Source organism: Lepidothrix coronata, unplaced genomic scaffold (genome assembly GCF_001604755.1).
Source record: "Lepidothrix coronata isolate B3197 unplaced genomic scaffold, Lepidothrix_coronata-1.0 Scaffold36, whole genome shotgun sequence".
Taxonomy (NCBI): Eukaryota; Metazoa; Chordata; class Aves; order Passeriformes; family Pipridae; genus Lepidothrix; species Lepidothrix coronata.
In genome coordinates this window covers 1283282-1306719 of record NW_016690216.1, presented here as the reverse complement: position 1 = coordinate 1306719, position 23438 = coordinate 1283282, and the positions used below count along the sequence as shown (strand labels likewise).

At 39.4% G+C, this 23438-nt stretch overlaps 1 protein-coding gene across 1 annotated transcript in view; it reads right to left on the bottom strand.

Annotated features, from left to right (window-relative positions):
* Positions 1-19391, bottom strand: part of PREX2 (phosphatidylinositol-3,4,5-trisphosphate dependent Rac exchange factor 2) — a 177844-nt gene extending 158453 nt beyond the window's left edge. The window contains exons 1-2 of the mRNA XM_017812536.1: positions 19321-19391; positions 19024-19227 (exon numbers count right to left, since the gene is read on the bottom strand). Of these exons, the coding sequence (XP_017668025.1) occupies positions 19024-19164 (141 nt within the window). The 5' untranslated portion in view covers positions 19165-19227; positions 19321-19391. The remainder of the gene's footprint in view (positions 1-19023; positions 19228-19320) is intronic.
* Between the last annotated feature and the right edge of the window lie 4047 nt (positions 19392-23438).

Below are 23438 nucleotides of genomic sequence, written 5' to 3'. Positions count from 1 at the left end.
GATGGTGGAGTGGCTTTTTAGATCATATTTTCTTGCACTATAGCAGGCCAATCTACTGTAGAAAGAACCAGCTAGAGGTTCAGTGTTTCAGGCACATCACTAGGAGACAACTAAATTTACCCTTCATGCTTTTTCCCTAACCAAATGCAGGAGGCCCATAGAAATTTTCCAGCATCCATAGGTACGCGTTCAAACTTCATTACCCCTAATTATTAAAATTCCAGACACTCAAGTCTCTTATTTTGCAATTTGTTATTGGCAGGGCTAGCAGTTGCTGTAGCATTCATCAGTCTCTGTCTCTGCTTCTTCACGTATTTCATTCAGCAACTCCAGATGCCTTTTGTCAGAATACCCACCCACAGCAAGTGACATCTCCGATAGGAACAGCATGGCTTGACTTCCAGTAGCTCCAAATAATGGAAGCCTGAATGTATCGTATCATAAATAATATGCAAATCTCAGAATAACTCTGGCATGTTGAGAACGCTTTTCCAGCATGTTTTATTCAGCACTATTATCAGAATACACAATCTACAATACACATTAAGAGTCTTTTTAGCTAATGTAAATTTGGACTTTAAAAGTAAATATTTACTTAAACTAAGACAAAGCACTTCCATTATGACACTAGAGTTCCAGGATAACATTAACCTCTTTTTGCTTTTTTAAGCTACAAGTACGTACAGTAGCTCCAGTAAAAGCCTTTAGAAACACAGACACTAAGTACGGTTCTGGAAACTGAAGTATTTTATTCACGTTCACTTGATGAATTCATTTTTGTGGTTACCAAAGAGAGATGACAAAAGGCGTCATTTTTTATTCATACTAGGGCCAGGAAGAAAAGACTGAAAGTAAAAAAAAATTAATAAAAGAATTCTTCACAGCATAAGGAACAGTTTTCAATGTTTTCAAGCTGAAAATTTATAAATAAGTCTGATGGAAATCTTGGCTTCTGAAGTAACAGGAAATCAGGGAAGAATGCCAGGAGGCCTGCATGGATGAAGAAGGAGCTCCTGGACAAACTTAAACACAAATAGGTACCTTACAGGGGTGGAAGCAGGGAAAGGTAGCCTGATAGGAACAAGAAATTGTCCAAGCAGCCAGGGAAATGGTTAGGAAAGTTAAAGCACTGGCAGAAGTAAATCTTGTCAAGGACATCGAGGGTAACAAAAGAAGCTTCCGCAGGTACATCAGCAATAGAAGACTAAGGAAATTGTGGGTCCACTCAGGAAGAATACAGGCTATCTGGTTTCCCAGGACATGGAGAAGGTTGAGGTACTTAATGGAATTTTTTACCTCAGTCTTCACCAGCAAGTGTTCCAGCCACACTGCCCAAGCCGCAGACGGTGAAAACAGAAACTGGGATAATGAAGAGCCACCTGCTATAAGAGAAGATGGGGTTTGAGATCATCTAAGGAATCTAAAGGTGCAAAAATCCATGGGACCTGATGAGCTACATCCAGGGGTCCTAAGAGATCTGGCCAAGGAAGTTGCTAATCCACTATCCATCATATTTTTAGAGGTCATGGCAGTTCAGTGAAGTTCTCACTGACTGGAAAAGGGGAAACATAACCCCCATTTTCAAAAAGAGAAATAAGGAAGACCCAGGGAACTACAGGTTGGTCAGTATCACCTCAGTGCCTGGCAAGATCATGGAGCAGATTCTCCTGGAAACTGTGCTAAACAAACATGGAAAATAATGAGGTGATTGGTAACAATCAACATGGCTTCTCTAAGGGCAAATAATGTCTGACAAATTTGTTGGCCTTCTACGATGGGGTTACAGCAGCAGTGGTCAAGTGAAGGACAAGAGATGTCATCTACCTGGACTTGTGCAAAGCATTTGACACTGTCCCACACAGTATCCTTTTCTCTAAACTGGAGAGATATGGATTTGATGAATGGATCACTCGGTGGATAAAAAAATTGTCTGGATGGTCCCACTCAAAGTGTTGCAGTCAACAGCTCAAAATCCAAGGGGAAAGCAGTGATGAGTGGTGTTCCACAGGGGATAGAATTGGGACTGGTACATTTGACATCTGTCAGTGACATGGACAGTGGGATGGGGTGCACCTTCAGTCACTACAGCAAGTCAATCAATGACACCAAGACGTGTGGTGCTGTTGAAATGCTGGAGGGAAGGGATGCCATCCAGAGGGACCTTGACAGGCTTGAGAGGTGGGCCTGTGTGAACTTTACGAAGTTCAACAAGGCCAAGTGCCAGGTGCTGCACCTGGATAGGACCAATCCCAAGTACAGGCTGGGAAGGGAATGGATCAAGACTAGTCCTGCGGAGAAAGACTTCTTAGTGTTTGCCATTATGACTTGGCAACGCGCGCTTGCAGTCCAGAAGGCCAACCATGTCCTGGGCTGCATCAAAAGCAGCGTGACCAGCTGGTGAAGGAAAGTGATTCTGCCCCCCTGCTCTTGTGAGACTCCACCTGGAGTGCTGTGTCCAGATCTGAGGTCCCCAACACAAGAAAGACATGGACCTGCTGAAGCAAGTCCAGAGGATGCTAATAAGTTGATGAAAGGGCTGGAGCATCTCTCCTATGAAGACAGGATGAGACAGCTGGGGTTGTACAGCATGGAGCAGAGAAGGGTCCAGAGAAACCTAATTGCAGCCTTCCAGTACCTAAAGAAAGCCTATGAGAAGGTTGGAGGGACTTTTCAGAAGGGCATGGAGTGATAGGAAAAGGGGTAATGGTCTCAAACTGAAAGAGGGTAGGAAGAAATTCTTTACTGTGAGGGTGGTGAGGCACTGGAACTGGAACTTCTTGCCCAGAGAGGTTGTGGACTCCACATGCCAGGAGGCTGGATGTAACTTTGATCAACCTGGTATAATGAAAGATTCTGGGCCCATGGCAGGGGGTTTGGAGCTAGATGATCTTTAAGGTCCCTTCCAACCCAAATCATTCTATGATTCTATGATAACATCAACAAAGAAAAATGGACCAACAAAGGAAAAATCCATTGGTTAGCTTTTAGGAAGGATATTTAACTTAATTCAGTAACTGAATGAAAATGAGAGATAGAAGCCTCCTAACCAAGGTGCTCTCAATCTGTCCTTCAGGTAATCTCTTCTCCCATTAAGTACCTAGATAAACAACTCCTAAAATAAGAAACTCTAATACATGCCTCAGGTTAGGACAGATCCCCATCCACATATGCACATACATATATTACACGATAATTATTTTATTATTTATATTTAGCACATCTTGGTCTGTTAGAAGCAGAACCTGAAAATAAAACTACTATTCGATTGGGATCAGCAGCCCATTCCCTACCTCATCATAGAATCTAAGGTAAGTTTGTCTTCCCACAATTTCCAGTTAGTTGGCCATGCATAAGTATGAGCATACAATTTAGAAGTCTGTTCTGTAAAAATTTGCTTACAGATAATTGGGGGCATCTAAACATATTTTCATTCTCCAGTTATCAAAATACTTATCACTGAAGCCATTATTTCCCATGAGAGGAAAAACTGGACATAGACTTTTGAATTAAAAAATCAGAGCTACTGTGAGGCAGGAGCAGCAGTATCTAATTCCCTGAGGCCAAGTGGCAAAGTCCTGAACAGTAGTCATTAAAAGAGCATTTAAAAAAGGAGAAGATTATCAAGTCTAAGTACACACAGAGGTTGAGACAAAGTGCCTTGCCTAAGTCCTGTCCCCACATGAATAAGTGGGAGTAGCATGAGTGCAGACAGATGAACTGCATTCACTCTGCGCCAGCAGCACTGAAGATCTGAGGAGAATCTAAAATTTAACCAGCAGTCCGGTTCCTCAGGTCTTTGTCTTAGGCTGGGCATAGAATCAGGCTACCTCATTATTCATGTTAATTATCCATATTTACCAGGATATTAATCATTCCCTAGAAATAACAGATTCATATGGACAGCTGACTTTTCCTTCTCTGTACCCTGGACACAGGCTGTGCACATGCAGCTACAGAAAGTCACAGGCATAAGGACCAGCAGTGACAGGTTGATGCCTGCTGTGGATGTGCCCATTTACACAGAGCTATCACTCAGGGAATTCACAAGCATTTTGAAATGCCTTAACGCTGTCTATCAGAGAATATTCTTCCATGACTAGCTGTAGCCCTTAAATATTTTGAAGCACTATCTTTACTTCTCAAGCTTGAATAGATTAGTTATCATTGATCCATAAAGAGGTTTGACTTTTACTGTACACTTCTAATCAAAAAGCAAAAAATTGTAACATGCTTTTCCAGTGGATGCAAAATATGGGACCTGAATTCAAATATCAATGAGACATTTCTAAACTTCACAGACCAAGTTTTTTAAACAACGACAACAAAAAAGCAAGAGACAAGCTTCCAGACAAGAAATATGGATATAATAAACAACAGACATAAAATAAAGGGGGAAAATGAAAGGTTTAAAAATTGCTTAGCAATATGTTTCTATAAGAATTAAAATGAGATAAACAACTATATTCATATGTGAGGTCCAGTCATGACTCATCATGGCTTTAAAATCCACATAATATTTTGGGATGTGTGTAAATTAGAATTAAAGACATACTAGCAACAGAGGGTTATATATATCTGTATACAACAATCTACTGAAGTAGAAACTAATTTATAAAGTGATATAACGAGTCTTTACATAGAAAGTCAAGATTTGATAGCATCTATGGTAGCCACTTTTCCTACCTGTGAAAATTCATAAAAACAGTAGTCCCCTAAAATCTTGGGGTTCATTGCAGTACTAGAGGCTTTTTAAAGGCAAAAAAATATTATTCTAAGATGTTTCATTTTCTCTCAAAACCTTAGAAGTCAAATTTGATTGCATGCAGCAAGTCTGCAGTTCACATACACTTTTCATTAACTAGAAAAAACTCTCAAAGCTTTCACCGTACAAGACTTCATACCACAATAAGAGCACTGATATGCAAATATTTGTTTCCCATCCATAGTGCACAGTAAAGCTATAGTTGCCCTACTAACACTGAATGTTGCAGCTATCCCAAGTCCAATTATCCAGCAATAACAACACCATCTCCTGCAAGACAAAACCAAGTAAATAAATTTGCATAAATGGAAGAATAAAGGGTCAACATCCAGAATTGCTGTGATATACTGGTAAATTCCTTTTGGAAGTCTCTGGGATAACTATAGTGTGAATGCTTTATTCATTACCACTAGCCAGAATATGAAAGACATTTACTCTGTGAAATTAAAAGGTTTAGAAACAAATAGGAAACTCAGAACACGGCATTATCCCAGAACTGTCTGGTGGCTGCAAAACAACAGGAAAAGGAATGGAATAGCCATTACAGCCTTTATTGCCATGGTACATTGCAGCAGACAACAACATACAAAGAACAAAACAGTTTAGACACAAAATAATATTTTGCCAAAGTCCCGTTTTACATCTAACAGTTCTTGCACTCAAAAGCCAAATTGCACTTGGCAAGTAAGGATGGAGAATTTTTCAATACAAAAATGCATAATATGCAAATGCATAATAGTGGTCATGGTGGTCATATTTAGGGGTTTTTTTACACTGAATGCCATTTGATCCAAATCTCACTATTGATTTTTTTATTAACAAAAGCTACAAGTGCAAAAATTGTTACTTTCTGTGCGGACTCTGCTGTAATGCAGATGAAAAATAATTAATCCAGTGTATTCCCAGCACACATTTCTCACAGGATGCCCAAATTAACTCCATTTTTCATGATACAGCAATTCCCCAGCAGAAAACAACACTTGCTCACACATCCCATAGTAATCTACATAAAATCACTTTAAATGTCAGGACAACCGATTTTATGCAACACTGCATCAATAACCGTTTTAAAGTGCTATTTGTATACAAAGTATACAGAGGTTTTCTTTGACAGAAAAACAAGAGAAGCTTTGGAAGATAAGAGGCAATTCCTTTTTACCAATTCACCTGAAAATTTTGACTCAGATCCAAGAAGTGTGTGAAAGGATCCCATTATCAAAAGAATTTCTCAGTGAAGAAGTGTCCTGCAAACAAATTTGGAAAACCTATGTTTTACTGGATTGCACGTTGCTGAAAACTGCATTACAAAATCCAAGTTAAGAACTTAATGAGATTAAGTAGTAAGTAGTGAACTTAATGAGATTAAGTAGTAAGTAGTGAACTTAATGAGATTAAGTAGTAAGCAGTGAACTTAATTACTTAAAAATTGATAGTATAGCAGATGATAAACTATTGTAATTATAAAATACAAATCTACTTTTTAAAAAAATGGTTTTTAATGTGGCAAAAATTTCTTCACTTTGTCTACTGAATGAAATTATGAATTAATTGCACCAGTAGTACAGCTCCTGTTCAACTTTTATCTTCATGTATTCCAATTAAAATAACCGTTAACTGTGGCTGAAGGTCACCCCCAACAACTGATGGGAATGTTCTTTAATGCATGTATGTGACATTTAAAGACAAGCAATCTCTTTTGAATTTACAGGCTGAATCATGACTGAAAAGGTTTTCACAGTGGGCATTTTGCGGGGGGACAGTCAGATTCTTTGTCTTTCCCTACCTATGGAAAACCACAGCTTATACTGTAGCAGTATCAGTGCAATTTATCCTCAGCTTCACATGAAAATTTCACCACTGTGTTTGCTGAGACAATGACTTATCAGCTTTCCCCAATTTTGTCCTGGCCCCAGAGACTAAAAACAAAGCACGATTCATTTTTGCAGTTCAAATACCCTTACTATTATGAAAAGTTTCCAAATCTATTATATTTGTATTCTCCTCTGCTTTCCTTTTGAGGACATCCTATTCTCCTCTGCTGTCCATTTGAGGCCCAAACTTTATGTCATCACCTATCCAAAAGCATTCTAAACACAGCACAATATATCTGAGTGTTTATAAAGGGGCAACTTTAAGCTTTCCTTGTTGTAATTTACTATTTCTAAATGCAAATACTGAGATGTAATCAGGATAGGTAGAACAGACAGCAAATGGTCTGTAACACATTTAAGAGAGTGAAGCACTGCTTTTCAGTAGAGATCACAGCATCTCCATACAGTAATGAAAACCAGTTCTCTGTGCACTCACACTTGGACTGAAGAAAGCTTTACCTTCGTTGGGAAGGGCCAAAGACCTCTTCAGTATCTGCGGAAAACAGGAAACTTTCCTGCCCATTGTTTCTGTCCAGTCTGACTATTGTAACAGTTCAGTATAACTAAACATGGGAAAAGGTCCTTTATTTCCTGTGAGGACAACCTCGTAGCATATGGGAAGAAATTAACACACTCATACAGAATATAACTGCCAACTTCCAGGCATTATTCTTAATAAACAGGATCTCACACAGTGTCAAAGAGATAAATAAATGAGGAATAACCTTAAAGTAAATGAAAACAAAAGTCATTGCTATCAGGTCTTCGCTCTTCTGCCCACACAACAAATCCTTCCAGGTATATTACAACATATTTAAATGTGGTAACTACATCCAATTTTGTAATTTCCATTAATTAATTCCACTAGTAGTATTTTTAATGGTATTTATGTGTTGTTTTGTGTAACTGAACTACAGAACCAGTATCTTATTAGAAAACAAACTTTTCCATTTAGAGAAAACAACAGATACAATAAAGACATGTTAGGTAGAAGGATTGTAATTCTAACCCACAGAAAAACCTCAACTCTGCCAAAAACTTTCCCATCGTTATGAAGCAATCTACAATTTGTCACTTCCAAAATGTTCCATTTGTCACATCATCCTGAAAACCTGGAGATCTGTCTTACTGGTAACCGTTAAAGAAAGCTCACGTTGTTCTCTTTAATCAAAAAATTCTCAATTATCTCTTGATAACTATTGAAATTTCAGATTTTATCATAAAATAAACACAAATTAGCACACAATAACCAAATGCAAAGATAATGGTATTTTCACACCTCGATCTGACTGTATTTGAAGATGTCTAAGAAACTGCATTTCTACCTTACTGACAGTCACACTCACAGCAACCATCCAACAACATTGTTTACTTCTGGGATGACAAGCAGTATCTAATTTAACACTGCAAAAGCCAGTGATGCCTGTCCTATTAACACAAATACTCCATCATGGCCAGTCTTCGCGAGCGAAGATTTGGGAAAGGTCATTAACCCTTCGAGCCTGCGCAGTGGATTTTTTAGGTGAGACCCAGCGTGCGCTGAACTGAGCCCACCCTTTAATCCGAGGTTCATCTGCCGGGGCCGAGTGAGCTTGGACGGTGGCAGCAAGGTCCTCAGGACGTAGGTTTGTTTAGAGTGACCTTCTCTTAGATGGATGGCCTTACAGGGCTGACGAGCTCCATCTGCCCGGAGGAATTCCCTACCGGGAATCGAACCCGGGCCGCTGCGGTGAGAGCGCCGCATCCTAACCACTAGACCACCAGGGGTCCTCAACACAAATACTACAGTACAAGAAAATCTCATCACATACTTGACACGTTTCAAAGGGGATTTTTATGTGCATTTTCATTTTTAGAAGAACCAATAACCCTTCTCTCTTCCTTTTCTACCTTCCTAGTGCATTTTTCCTTCATTGCCAATATTTTCTCCTTCCTATTTCCAGAGCACAGAGTTTCTCCTTTCATCTCACAGCTTTCATTGTTTGTATTTATTCCTGGTGTTGGCTACTTTAGCCTTCACTGAGAGCTCTTTCTACATCTTTTCCCAATTCACACAGCAAAACAGAATGGTGAGAAGGACAGCAACTACAACTCTTACTTCAAGCACCTTGCCAACCTCTGAAAATACCACTTTTGATATTCAAAGGTAAATGAAGAGAGGAAAAAAAGGCCTAAGTAAAGTGCTAACTGCACCTTGCAAAAGAAGGATAAACAGAATTCTAACATCTTTCAGTACAAGAAAAATAATCATTCAGAACCCTAAACATCTATTACGCATATTTGGGGATTTTAGTTTTTACACCCTGAAAATTGTATGCAGAAGATTAAGAATGAAACCAATGGTACTGACACCAGAAGAATTCATCCCAAAGGAGTTTGATGAAAGATGATCAAAAATATGAAAGGGGTTTCATAAAAGGAATAATTAGACTTGGACTTCCAACAAGAAAAATAGTGATGCAACTACTTAGCAAATATTTCAGACAGGACATTTAAAATGAGCAAAAGGAATTATTTTGTGGGATACACATTCAGAAGTTACAAACACCAAAAAACCCACAAACTGTACAAATATAAAGTAAGCAAACTCAGAGATTATTTAGTTTGCAACCAGGTCCTACATCCACAATCTCCAGCAGAGACAGACCCAAACGTTAAGTACAGATGTCTGAAGCACACCCTCCCTAAGTAATGCTACTAACTACCATTATAAAAAAATTACTATGTCATAGTTTAGGAAGGTGTCTCCACTTTAGTGCTCCCACTGAAACCTGCTCGCTCATTCCCTTTTCCTCCCCCCAGTCCCCTGTGGCAGGCTGGAGAGGAAAATTTGAGGCACAAATCACAGGCTGAGATAAGAACAATTTACTGGAAACAGCAATAAGATAAGAAAATGAACAGTAACAGCAACATTACTACTGACAGAGGGCACAAGAAAGAGGCAAACAATTCATACAGAAACAGTACCCAACCACTCCCTCTGCCATGCTACCCCAACCAGAAGGGTCCTCTTCTCCCTGGAAGAGACTCCCTTCCCACCTCCACCGGCAATGACATGAGGTAGTACAGACTAAGCTCTGGGTCCTAGCCATAACCCCTCCTGGGTACTGCAAAAATTAGCCCTGTCCTGGCCAGAATCAGGACACTATGGTAGACCTTTTCTTAAATCTGTCACAGCAATTCACAGGTTCCTTCCAATATCTCTGATTTTAGGTCTTTATCATATACTGCAAGTTCATTTTTAAGTGGTATTTTATAAGCTTTCATGAACAAAAAACAGCAGACACTGGAAGGAAGGAAGTAGCTATTGTTATAAATGTAAGGCGGCCATTTTTCAAAGGCATTCCATGAAACAGGACTTATTTACGTCTTCCTGCTTTCTGTGGTTGCTGCAAAATAACTTTCCCTCCCAGACAATAAAGGATATATATGAACTATTCAGCCGTATACATTTTACAAGTGACGCAACACTAACTCTGCAGGTGTGTGCCACTTTTCCTTCCCTCTACCTTGTAAGGCTTTGGTATTTTTTTAATGAAAACAGTGTTTATACGCTGTAGAGCTTCAGTTGCTGCCACGTCTGTTCAAGCCTCAAATGCCTCCGCGACTTTGAGAGCAAAGACCACACTCGCACTACAGAACTGGAGGATGCTGTCTCAAAGCATCCTGTCACATGCTATTTCTTCTAGGAATCTGAATACACCTTATACTTAAGTTCCTTGGGTAACATAACTTGACACATACTAAGCAATAAAATGAAGTGATTTTCTAGTCTTGTTAAACAAATTCATAGCATCCCAGACATCAATCAGTTTGTTATATTCCAGCTTCATAGCTTCATGCTTTTAGTGCCCAACTTTTTTTACGAAATGTCACTATAGGGATTAAGAAGTAAAAACATGGCAAATTAAGCTTACAGAAGAACCTGAGAACATCCTNTGTATTAGGGCCAGGGAACCATTACTTACTATCTACAAAGAGGCTAAATTCCCAAGAACAACAAATTTCCCATGGCCCAGCCCATACCTAACCAGCTACAATTACGATTAACTGCATAAATCTCACGGATAACTCTTCCAGACCTGGATATTCCCCATGATTGCTTTTGCCTAATCCACACTATTTAAATTAATCTATATCCCTGACGGAGCTCTTAAAACCTCACCTTTAAGTATCACAGAAGACATCATGTACATATCTCAAGCAACTCAGCTCTCCAATACATGTTACCAATCTCCTGCTGAGATTGTCTGTGTGATGTTATTAACAGGGACACATAATGAGTTATTTTCCAAGATTTCTTGAAGAGCATTCTGTCTCCACTGATGCTCCTCTGTCACAACGTTTCATTGAGGCATAAGGAGGCTGGCACTGTTAAGTCAACTTGTAGGAACACATTCATTCCTCACTCTAGGAATGGCTCCCTTCAAACAGTCTGAGGAATTAACAAAATTTCACAGGGCAAATTATAAAACACTTCAATTTAAATTCCTCATCAATTCAATTGATACTGGTCACTTGCTCTATTTATTATAATAAGCAAAAATGTATTTAGAAAGTAAACATTAATATATACAATGTATTTAAACTTCGGGCACAGGTAGCAGCAGCTACAGCCAAATTTCATTTTGAAGTGCAAATTCATATAAAACTTCCCTAGGAAGCTCAAGGAGTAGATTATTTTTTCTGCTCCATTCAGCAAGATATTATCAATTTATTAGGGAGCCTGCATCACACAAATTACACTGAAATAAAGAAAGCCAACTTACTCCAACATATTACTATTCTTTCCACTGCTCTTCAGTTCTAGCTGTTTCTGCTACATGTTCCCTTCATGCTCTTCAGTTTGGAACTTGAAAGCTCATCAGGTATGCCAGATGACTTGGCAGCCAGGCTACCAAAAGCACAAATGACAAGCAGGAGGTCTCACGGGACCTGAAATGTGTCAGCTCCTAACATCTCAGTTCTATCCCTACAACAGGACAAATTCAACTGTGAACAGTCTATGAGATAACCACAGGAGGAATCAAGCTTGCGCAAAATGAAACTGGCTTTGAAGAGTTATCCTTGCAGCTTCTCAGACATTTTAAGTAGACAATCATTATTTTAGCATCAATTATATATAAAGGGAAATGGCTCTTTGCTGTCAGAGTACTGGACTGGGAATCAAGATATCAGGTATTTCTGGTTCTGGCACAAACTTCCACTGGGACCTAAAAAACAAGATCTCTCTAACTTCCCATTTGTAGAATTACATAGGTTGGATTTATTAATGACAGCAATGCACTGAGAGATCTCTGAATAGAAAATAGTACAAAAGTGTCAGATTATCTGTTTCCTGAGCAAATATAATACAACTGAAGGAAAAAAACAAAATTGTGTACCTGAGTTTCCTCTTGAATATTTGTTTGCTGAACAGTATAGCCTGGCCTTTTGCGCTGGAATTTCAGAGTATAAGGGAAACAAAGCAGAGATGCAACCCTGAAAAATCTGTTCTCCTGAAAATGGCTGAAATAGTCTGTCTTCTTTCCCCATCATACCAATAAATTGCAAATTGATGAGTCATGTAGGCTGGAAGAGACCTCCAGATATCATCTAGCCCAATTGCTTGAGCAAAGCAGTGTCAGCTAGAATGGGTTGTCCACTCTTGCCCAGCTGACCTTTGAACAAAACAAAAAACCAGCCTCTGGGCAACTTATTCCAGTTTTTTACCAGCTTCATTGTAAAGTACTTTTTTCCCTCACATTGAGTTGGAATTTTCCATGGCCTCTCTTTCTTCCACTATGCACCTCTGAGAGGAGTGTGTCTGCATCTTGTCCATATCTACCCATCATGGAACTGTAGGCAATAATAAAAATTCCACTGAGCCTTTTCTTCTTAATCTTACCAAATAAATACAAACCAACCCTGGAATGCATAGTTTCAAAGCTTGGTGTTTATACAATGATGACAAAAATTAATACTAAAGAGGGTTGAAAAATATGTCTCCATGAATACCTGAAATCACTGCAAACTGCACACTATTCAACAGCTTTAGGCTGCATGGAATAACTTAAGCCTGGACATACTGATTGATGATCCCCTCCCAGTAGTCTCTTCTAAATTAGCAGCTCACATTACAAATTTATGGAACATATGTAGCAGGAGAGTTAGGAGTGAGCTATAAGACAGAGGAAGGAACAACTATAACACTGCAAATATGATATTTATATTCAGATAAATCATGAAGTTGTGCAACACCTCTAAGTGTATTACGGTATTCAGGAGATGAAGTCTTAGTCTATAATAAGTCTTAGGAACAGAAAAGTTTCTTAAATGCTATGAAACAAAGATTTCTCCTTTCAGTATCCTAGATTTTTCACTGATCAGCTAAACAAACCATCTTTCTTCTTAAAGTGCAGCTTTTCACAATATAATCTGAGTGCATCTGAGAGTAGTAAGAGGAAATCCATTGAAAAGTATGAAACATCTGTCTAGAGTATATAGTGCAGCATAAATCCCTCCAGTTCCAAACAAGATAAGATATATGCTTGAAAATTCTTCATAAAAAATCTCTGCTTTTTGCCATTGTCATACATTGCATGAACTCTGTGCACAGCTAGTGGAGATGTGAATAATCTTTCTTGCTAATCCACTCCATAAAACAAACATTCAACCCTGGGGGCAAGGGTTACAAAGAAATAAACAGCTTTTAAGCAGTTACCCTAACTGATAGAGACCATAGGTGGTGCTATTGATATAGCCAAGCAAAGTCAAATAAAAATGGAATACCACATTCACATTTTTTGTTAACACTTAAGCAAGTTAAAAACAGCAGAAATTGGAAGTGAATGGAAAAGATATTGACTTTCTATGGTAATTGTGTTTGCACTTCCTTTTGACTTTTCATGATGAAGTAGCCATAGAAGGTTGTTTTTCTTTTCCTGAAGAGAAAGGAAATCACATAACCTTATCAAAAAATGCAGCCAGCTAAAACCCTTCCCTTCCATTCACTTAAATTCCTTTTAGAAAATATAAATGCAATTATGCACTATGAAGTTACTAATCATTACTGTAATCAAGACATGTATATAACATATTTAGCAACTAGATGATCCTTATGGGTCCCTTCCAACTTAAGGTATTCTATGATATATATACACACGCACACAAAAACAACCTAGGCATACATTGTTTTTGTATCAAACTACAGCTATAAATGATCATTTATAAATTCTTCTTTTTTGGGAAAAGCTCAACACCTAACTTCATTATCTAGCATAACCATTCAAGGAGTTTCCATTCGGGACACATTCCTCTGTTGCTGGCCAGGGTTAGTAACAGTGAATTTGACTATAAAGTTTACCTGAAGTCTCAATTACTATAACTATTTGTCCAAACAATTAGTCTGCTCAATAATAAGAAAAAATACGTATTGAGCCATGAAACAGGGAGGATTCAGTGTGGCAGGGGAATACAGATCCTGAAGAGTGACACAGCCACTGAGAAGGGTGGACAGTAAACCTCATAAACAAAACCTCTTTATGCCCATTGAAAAGCAAGGATTCAGCTTCCCTTAACGTGGCACACATGTAAGGAAAATATTTGCACTTTAGTGCAAGCAGAAGAGAAGGGAGAAGAAAGTACAGCAGAATCTAATGAAATTAAACTGAGATTTGAGAGCTAACTGGCAGAAATATATATCTATATTCACTGATAGACTCTGGAAACCATACTGTAGTCTACATAATAAACTAGCTTTGTTTTTTCTCCCAGCTGCTTCATGATCTAACTAGTCACCCCAGCTGAGGCCATGGGGAAGGCTTATAGGAATGCCAACATCTGCTTCTATTCCCATCAACGTCAAATTTGTCAGAATGCGAAACTGCACCAGGAAAACAATCCCTGTCATAGAAAAATAAACTCTACTTCCATGGATATCCCCTGAAGTACCAAGTGTAGTAGATCTATTACATTTCCAATTTCTATTCCAAAATAAAGTTTCTTTCAAAAAATATATATGTACATTTAAAAATATATATAAATATATATATATATATATATATTTAGCCAGTGTTGTGTACACGCGTCTTAAAATTCTTCGTGGCCTGGTTTGCCTTCACTGGTCAGTCAGTCAGTGTAAATCATAACCACAAAAATTAAGCTTCAGACCAAGTAATAAGGTGACAAATTAAACTAGCTACTTTTTGGCAACTCTTTACTATTAAATACTTTTTAATTTCTCAGCAACTTCTACCTACAGTTTTACTGGTCTCTTTATTACTGCTATGTTGAGGCTTCAAATGAATACCCTAATTTAAAAAGTAAATTAAACTTCATATGAAAACATTACATAAATTTAAAAAAAAAAATCAAAAAGATAAACCTATTTTTTAAGACTTTCCTTAAAAATCACATAAATTCCCCATCATAAAATCGTGGACCAATGAGACTCTTGGAAAAGTTTATGCAGTTTTGCTCTAGTTACCTAGTCATAGAATAGAATTATTAAGGTTGGAAAAGACCTTCAAGATCATCAAGTCCAACTGGTAGCCCAGCACTGCTACGTTTACCAATAAACCATGTCCCCAGGTGCCACATCTACACATTTTTTAACACTTCAGCGATGGCAATTCCATCACATCCATGGACAGCCTGTTCCAATGGCTGATCACCCTTTTAGTGAATGAATTTTTCTTAATGTCCAATCTAAACCTCCCCTAGTGCAACTTGAGGCTATTTCCTTTTGTCTTGTCAATTGTTACCTGGGAAAAGAGATTAATTCTCAGATGAGATTCATTCCCAGAGCGATAAAGTTTCCCTTCAGTCTCCTTTTCTCCAGGTTAATTATGTTTATAGAACAAAATAAGAAATTTTCATCATGTTTAAACAGATTACAGTAAATATACACACTTTGTCATTTTCTGTAAAGAATGAAATAGATAAGGTACATAAAGTCAGAAATTTTTTTAAAAGTATCTTTACCATGAGCACTCAAGGTAATATTAATTATTGAGTTACACAGTTGGATAACATGGAATTATTTTAGATAAATATTCACCTGTTGCCATTTTCGGTCCCCTCCAGAAAGAGGATTTTGCAAAAAAAAAAAGGATTCTCCTCTACCCTTGCAAGTACAGCTTCTCTTTCATTGGAAAACAGAGATTTTGCCACAGGAAGATGGTATGATCACCAGCAAGATCACCCAGAAGCAGAAAAAAGGCCAATTGGTAATTTAGCCAGTAAAGTATTAATTGTTCATAACAGAAACCTCATATCATAGTTTATAAAAAAAAACATCTACCTACACATACAGTTCTTAAAGATGTTTTAGTGTCTTATAGAAATTCTTCCATCACCAGATTTGTTTCTTTTAAGAAATGCTAAATGTTAACAAGAACAAAATCTCTGGTATTGCAACAACACTCCAAATGTTATAATGAAATGTCTGAAGGAAAAGCAAAAGCCTTTTCTTCATAATTTCCTGTGCATGCCTCTTCCTTCCAACCTCATTGGCAACTACTTGGCGACTTAAGTTTATCCACTTCACATATGTTTACATACCTCACTCAAATGGGCCCAAAATTGTTATTGCTCAGTATCACTGATGTCTCAACAGACTATGCTACTAAAGTTTATTACTGGAAGATTCAGGAGATACGGAAGAATAATATTAATACAACTAGACCTTTCCACTCAGATTTGTTTTGTGATGACTGCAGATGTAAAACAATATATTGTATTTACACAGGATAAAGCCAAAAAGAAGAGGTGAATGAACTCACATGGAAATGACTACTCTGCTACTTCTATCTAATAAAATAATCAATATATCAAATCTTCTGCTTTGTACCTAGTGTTGTAGACTTTTGGCAGAATATACAAAACAAGCTGCTCCTCACTACACTGATGATAAGTGGAGGATGAAAAATCATAGAGAAGTATGGGAAAAAAATACTTTAAATAACCAACTAGAAATTTGTTCTCAGTGAGACTTTCTTTAATTCCAAAATAAACTGAAGAATCTAAATAAATCTAACATATAATAGATGTGTTTCCAGTCTATGGAAACCAGCAAAGCATTCCCATGTTGACACAGATGAGTAAAGTCACTTCCTCCTTATAACCTCTTCATTCTCCAGCCATCCACAGGGGTTTTTTCATTTATCTAAGTGAATACCCTATTTCCTATTAATTACAGTGAAAACTGCAGGTACTTTGTGCAAACTGTTAGGGAGACTGTAAATGGTTTCAGCTTCACAATCATAAAAGAAACATGGGTTCTACCACAATGAGCTCCACTGAGGAGACCTGGAAGCCTAACTCTTAACTTTGACTGGCATGTCAACCCCTCACACTGCTCTCTACTTTAACAAGACATCATGGAAAATAAGATAATGTTTGGATAGAGAAGTACTCAGCACTAGGACCTCACACTGGTGGTGAGCGTCACTTCAGACTAGCTCTAGTCCAACCCCAGGAACTGCACATTCATTAGCAGCCAGATATGCTCCTACAGAAAAGCTTCCAGTTCACTTCCAATAAGAAGGAACCCTGCATGTGTGTCCCAAGACCACCTCAGAATGTGAAACAGAGCAAGCTGGAATACTGTTTGTATCTCAAACTAGCTAGTCCTAGGACTGAAAGCGGCTTTAAGAAAAACAGAGAAAATCATAAGCCTAAGACACCTAAATGAGAGGATCTAGTCTTAAGATCAAGAAGTAACCATGAGAACAAGTACAATGATGGTTTTGATGGCTTATGTGAAATCAATGTGATGGTCTCTACATTGGCCCTGGTCCAGTGGCTCTCATAAATCCACCACCACAGCTGCTCTCAACAGCAGTCCTAGCAGGTAGGCCAAAGAAAAGCTCACAAGTTGTTTCCTTCAACAAGGCTGAGATACAGTTAGAACACATGACATTTCCCTGTGAAGGATTTGCATCTCTGAACTGTCACTTGAACCCTGTCCACAACCATTAATAATTATAAAAAACATGACATAGAACGAGATATTTAACACCAGTCCTCCTCCCTTTCTCCATATGATTTATTTAGATCATCTTGATCCAAACTGGAAAAAGACTTATTACTGAATTCAATGTTTGGATACAATTTGAAATATGTCTGATCTTTGGAAGAATCTGAGCAGTTACTGCTTGAATACTAATATCTTATGCCTAAAACCTTGGAATCCAAAATAAAAGATATTTCAAATTCTTCAAATTTACTGAAATGATCTAAGACTCCAAATACACCAAATTTGTGGCTTTAGGTAAAATACTGAAGAACATTTTTTTACAATAGGTAAAACCCAATCATTAAATGAAAGCAAGGAAGACAATCACACATCGCCTCTTTCTCAAATATACATCCTAAACTTAAAAAAAGAAAAAGAAAAAAGAAAACATGTTGGACCACTTACCATTTTTCATGGTTCTGTTGCGGATAAACATATGGAGAAAATAAGCTACTCTGTAGATCTTATTTCACTCCAATCTCTGTGCTTTTACTCTCCCTGTCACAGCCAACTTAAGAATTTCCTCTTTCATGACAATACGCAGAAAGTTCACAGTTCTCAAGGCAGCAAAGCAGGAAGTTTGCAGTTGGAAGGATTTCCCCTCTTCAATGGGACAGGGGAGGAGAGAAAAGTATGATGGGGGCTACTGTGAAATCTTTTGCCAGCTGAAGCACCTGATTTGGACATACTTATCACGACAGAGTCCTAAAGTGATGCTACCGAGACCAGGCACAAATTAAACACTGCACGCATCTGTTTTGCAATAATTTGTCACTTCGGCTTTTTGAGAGAGTGAGAACTCCCGCCCTTCTGACTGGGGCACCAATAATCCTATCAACAGTGATAGTCAAATGTAGAAGGAAGCTAAAACTGCCACACCGCAACTCACCAGAACGTGCTACCTTCGCAGCTGACTCTGTATCACAAGACAGGAGTGAACGCCACATGTGGCTTTAATGCCAAGCAGCTGCTGCACACCAGCACTCCCTCTGTCCTCCTCCTTCCCCCCTGCACCGCTGGGTTTCTAGGACTACCGCAAGTAAAGGAATCGCGGCGCCCTAAAATGAACGCAAGCCTCCACACCCGTGGCAGAGCTAAACCCAAACACATCACACCCCCTCCGCTTCCATGCCCGGAGATGCGAGACCATCGGTGCCAAAGTGCGGCCGGAGGACTGGGGAGTGGGCAACGCACGACCTCTCCTCGGCCATTTCAAAACCCGTTACTCTCCTTCCCTTTTAAGCAAAAGCTCAGGGTAAGACCCTCTCCCGGCTGCGAGTGCCGCCGTCCCGCTGCCCGCCGCGCTGCGCACCGCCTTCCCGGCTTCCCGGGCAGCTGCGGGAGCGGGTGCGGGGCGGGCGAGGCGAGGCCCCCCCATCCCCTCCGCTCACCGACACCAGGAACTCCAGGGTGCCCACGTAGTCCCGCTCGGTCTTGAGCAGCTCGTTGAGGACGCACACGCGTAAACGAAGCTGTTTCTCCAAGTCCTTCCCGCTTTCCCCCTTGCCTTCCCCTTTGCTTTCCTCTGTCATGGTGCAGCGAGGAGGATCGGTGTTCCCAGCCCGGCGCCGTTCCCGGAGCGCCCCGGCACTGCGCTGCGGACAAGGACAACAAAAGACCCGCCAAGTAACACAGCGGGGCCGGGCTCGGCCGGTCCCAGCCGCGCTGCAGCCGCAGCCCCAGCTCACCCCGCTCCCGCGGCCGCCCGAGGTCCGGAGGCGAGCAGCCACCCCAGTGCGCGCTCCTTTCCCGTCAGGAAGAGAACACAGCCTGAAGGAAACGAGCGGTCACTGGTTCCCAGCTCGCCCTGCTAGCTGAGAGGTTGGAAAGCCTCCGCAGCAGCAGACTTGGACATTAATCAAAAGCTTTGTATCCATGTGACTCCAACCCCTTCCCCCCCTTCACTAAATCTCAGGAAAAAGGAAAGGAAACAACTTCAGGGAGCATTGCGTGCCAGCAGCTGCCTGTTTCACACACAAGCTGCGAGCTCCAGTTTGAGGCTAATTGGAGTTCTCCAACAACAGTAAAAGAATTATAAAAATGTCCCAAGCAAGCTGGCTGGACAGGGAATCAGCAGTTGTTTTTGTTTTGTTTTGTTTTAATCATCAGCAAAGAGCCATTTCAACTTCCCCTTCCACACCTTCCCACGAGATTATATTACAATGTATATTGCAACTGATGCATATTATAAATACAAGCTTTTTTATTCTCCTGAAAAAATATGCAGAGCTAAGGATGTGCTGAGCAGGTACAGAAAAGTTATTTCAAGGTTGGGGGGAGGGAGGTATGGAGGGGTGGGGGTGTTAAGTTGTCTGGTTTGTATGTTTATTAAAACAAAGTGCTGTAAAATCCCCAGGTTATACAGTTTTCCTGTCTGCTTTCAAAGTTCAGATTTGCATGATACATTAAAAGAATAAAAAATAATTCAGTAGCTATTTCAAACAGTTAGCAAAAGGTATAGAGCTACTTTAGACAAGGGGAACTAATTTCCTGAAGACTGCAATATGTCAGGACACTACCATGTGAATTTTAAGCCCACTGATGAAAGCCGAAGTTTTCTTTGGCTAACTCTTCAGTCTACGACTGGAAAGAAAATTCAGGTCTTCAACTTCCAGATTCTGTATCAACTATCTTTCTAAACCTGCAACATCCTAAAAGGACAGAATAAAATTAAAACCTGAGTGTAAAACTTCTACAGCTGCATTACGAGATGAGTCCTTTAGTGGGAGAGGATAAGCAGTGACATTTGTGTTCTGATAACTAGACATCATCTAGCTGTCTGCCTCAGACATCTTTGGGGAAACAGAGGATACGCTTCCCGCAAGATGTTTCCCAAAGAGCAGAAAAAAAAAATTAAAAAGAAAAGAAAAATAATTCTTTGAATGTGACCTACTTATCTGCATCCTCTCCTTCCCAAACACAGTCAGCTCCCTTGCATAAAATTCTAGGCAAGAAGCAGCAGTTGCTGGAGCCAATTCTGCTATGTATCCTTCTCAGCAATTTATGCATGTGCAGATTGGCCTGCAAACTTGCCTACTGACCTCAGCATAGCTCCTTCGTCAATATGGTACCAGTACCTTTCAAAAACAGACACCGATTTTCATGAAAATCAGAACTTCATGCTTTTAAGGACCTCGCTGCCCTGCTAAATCTGGTTCAAATAAACTAATGGGTTGAAAAAGCCAACACAGCTCAATCACTGAAGCCTCTTTCTTTGGAAAACCTTTCTAAAATAGACAACATGTCTGGTGATTAGCTCAAAACTTTTTTACCCTCTCGGTGGGCTTCATCAGTGAAGCTCTGTCCCAAAGTCCCAAGGCTCTGTGGCATCTGCTCTAATCCTATGGAGGAGATTAGGTGCTTCCCAATTGCTTGCTTTAGCACCTAGAAGGCTGATGCTATGTTGGAAAGAAAAAAAGAGTGACCCACTGAACCCACAATGAAGTTTTCTGAAGTGATAACCAGAAAAAGGATCCAAAACCACTGGAATAGAACACCACACTATTGCTTTCTGGCTCCTAAACACATTTGGGTGACCTTCTTCAGATAGTCATAGTCAGATCCCTCAAACTTGGTAAATTTGTGGTCAAGAAGAACCCTCTCTTTCTTTTAGGAAAGCAGAAATTTTTTCTACTTTTTTTTTTTTTTTGCTACATTTTTTGCTACATTTTTTCACTTCAGAGATTTCTCTGTGCTCTTGGCTTCTGACATGTGCCATTAGTTGTCACAACCCGCATGCACACTCATAGACTGAGGTGACAGCTAAAAGTGGCAGGAGCAGCAGCTTACTGTCTTTCTTTCCATCATCTATAGAAGTAAGTATCCTTTCCCTTGGTACGTTTGTATCTCATTGCCAGGAGACCTTAAAGCCAAAGTGATCCTTGTCCCGCTTTACACTCCTGCTGCCCTCACACAACACTCCTTCCTTCAGGCAGGCAGCAAAATACAGGGCAGCAAAAGCATTAGTGACAACACAGAAGAGATTTTTATGACTCACCTAAGGCCTCTGAACCCAGCAAAGCCCACAGCAGATGTGCAATGATAGGAAAAGTCATTCTAAATACTAGACGCCAATATGGAAAACATACATGCCTACAGGCTCAGCCAATTTTCCTGACAACCTGCTTGAAGTAATAAAGACATGGGCAAATTACTCTTTTCCCCTAGTTTCAGGAAAAAGCTGAATTGCTCCAATTGTAGTTTTCACTGCACCAAAATTGGGTAAAAAAGAATAAAGTGGAAGAAAGGTAGAATATACAGATGGGATGAAAAAATTTAGCCTGAACAAAATATCTTAAGCAACTAAACAGCAGATTTTACACCGTGATTAAACACTGATCTTGAGTAGTGGATAGCACTACCTGTCTTAAACACAGAAACAACTTATACAAAACAGTATATTGATTATGCTAGCATGTGGGAAACAACAATTCTTCCTCCCTATGTGGAAAGACACGTTTGGAGAAACTGGAGAAATCAGACTGTTCCCATGGGACGTTATAACTTTGGAATGCAACAAGAACTATTTTGGTCCAAGGGTACTTGAGGCCCAAGTTGAATTTTTATTTAGAGTCCTGTTGAAAAAAATATGGCAGCACACAACTTTTCATCTATTCACAAAACCACATAGGACAGGTTGTCCAGCCAGGTTTTGAGTAACTCCACAGATGAAACTCTACAACCTCTCTAGGAAACCTGTGCCAGTGTCTGGCCAGTGTTCTGCAGTAAAAATAAATAAATCAATAAAGTCTTCTCTTGTGTTCAATCAGAATTTCATGGGTTTTAATGTATGTCCATTGCCTCTAGTCCTGTCAGCTGGCACTACTGAGAAAAGTTGAGTTCTCTCTTAGTCATTTCCTTCCATCAAGCCTTTAAAAACTTGGATAAGATTGCCCATGAACGCTCCGCCTTCCAGGCTGAACAGTTTTTAAGATGAGACTGGATGTGGCACTTAGTGCCATGGTCTGGCAGTGTTGGATCAAGGGTTGGACTTGATGATCTCTGAGGTCTTTTCCAACCCAGTTGATTCTATGATTCTATGATCTCCCTCAGTACACATTTGTAAGATCATCCATTCCCTTAATCATCTTTGTGGTCCTATCTGATGACCTGGAACAAGTTTCTGGGTATTAAATACCTTATGCATGACAGATGATAGCAATTAAAGTTCAGTGATCTGCCATGACACTTATGTACTCTGAGAAAACCACATGGATTTGTTTCTGCATTGCTACTGAATAATGGCTATCAGTGCAAGACAGCTCCAGTATCACACAAGAATGAAATCAAGTGTTCCTCAGGGCACATTATCTTGTATCACAGCACTGTAAAGGATTCCTCAGTCCAGCTGGGAATTTAATATTGTCTTTTCAGACAGAGCTGAAATACATTTCTGATATTGAAAAAAAAAAAGACAAAACCTCCATAGGAATTATTAAGAGACCCATCCGAGAAATGTGATTAACAAACACTAAAAAAGTTCATCAGAATAAAAACAGTTTCTTTACAGATGGCTCTAATACCATATTGAGCAATGAGAAGGTTAATATGCATGGGACTAGCTGTAAATGAAGTAAGTGTTGGAGAACAGGTAAATTGCAAAGTTCACTTTTGACACATTACTATCTGTTCATTCACCACAGAGTTTACACCAAACCAACGTTGCAGCTAGAGGTTTTAAATAGAAGTCAGTATTTGTACCGAATGAACAAAAGTAATCAGTTCTGTAATATTCCTTTTTGGCATTTTGGAAGAACAATAGAGGGACTTTAACCACAAAGACATTTAAATGGCCCCAAGCACAGTA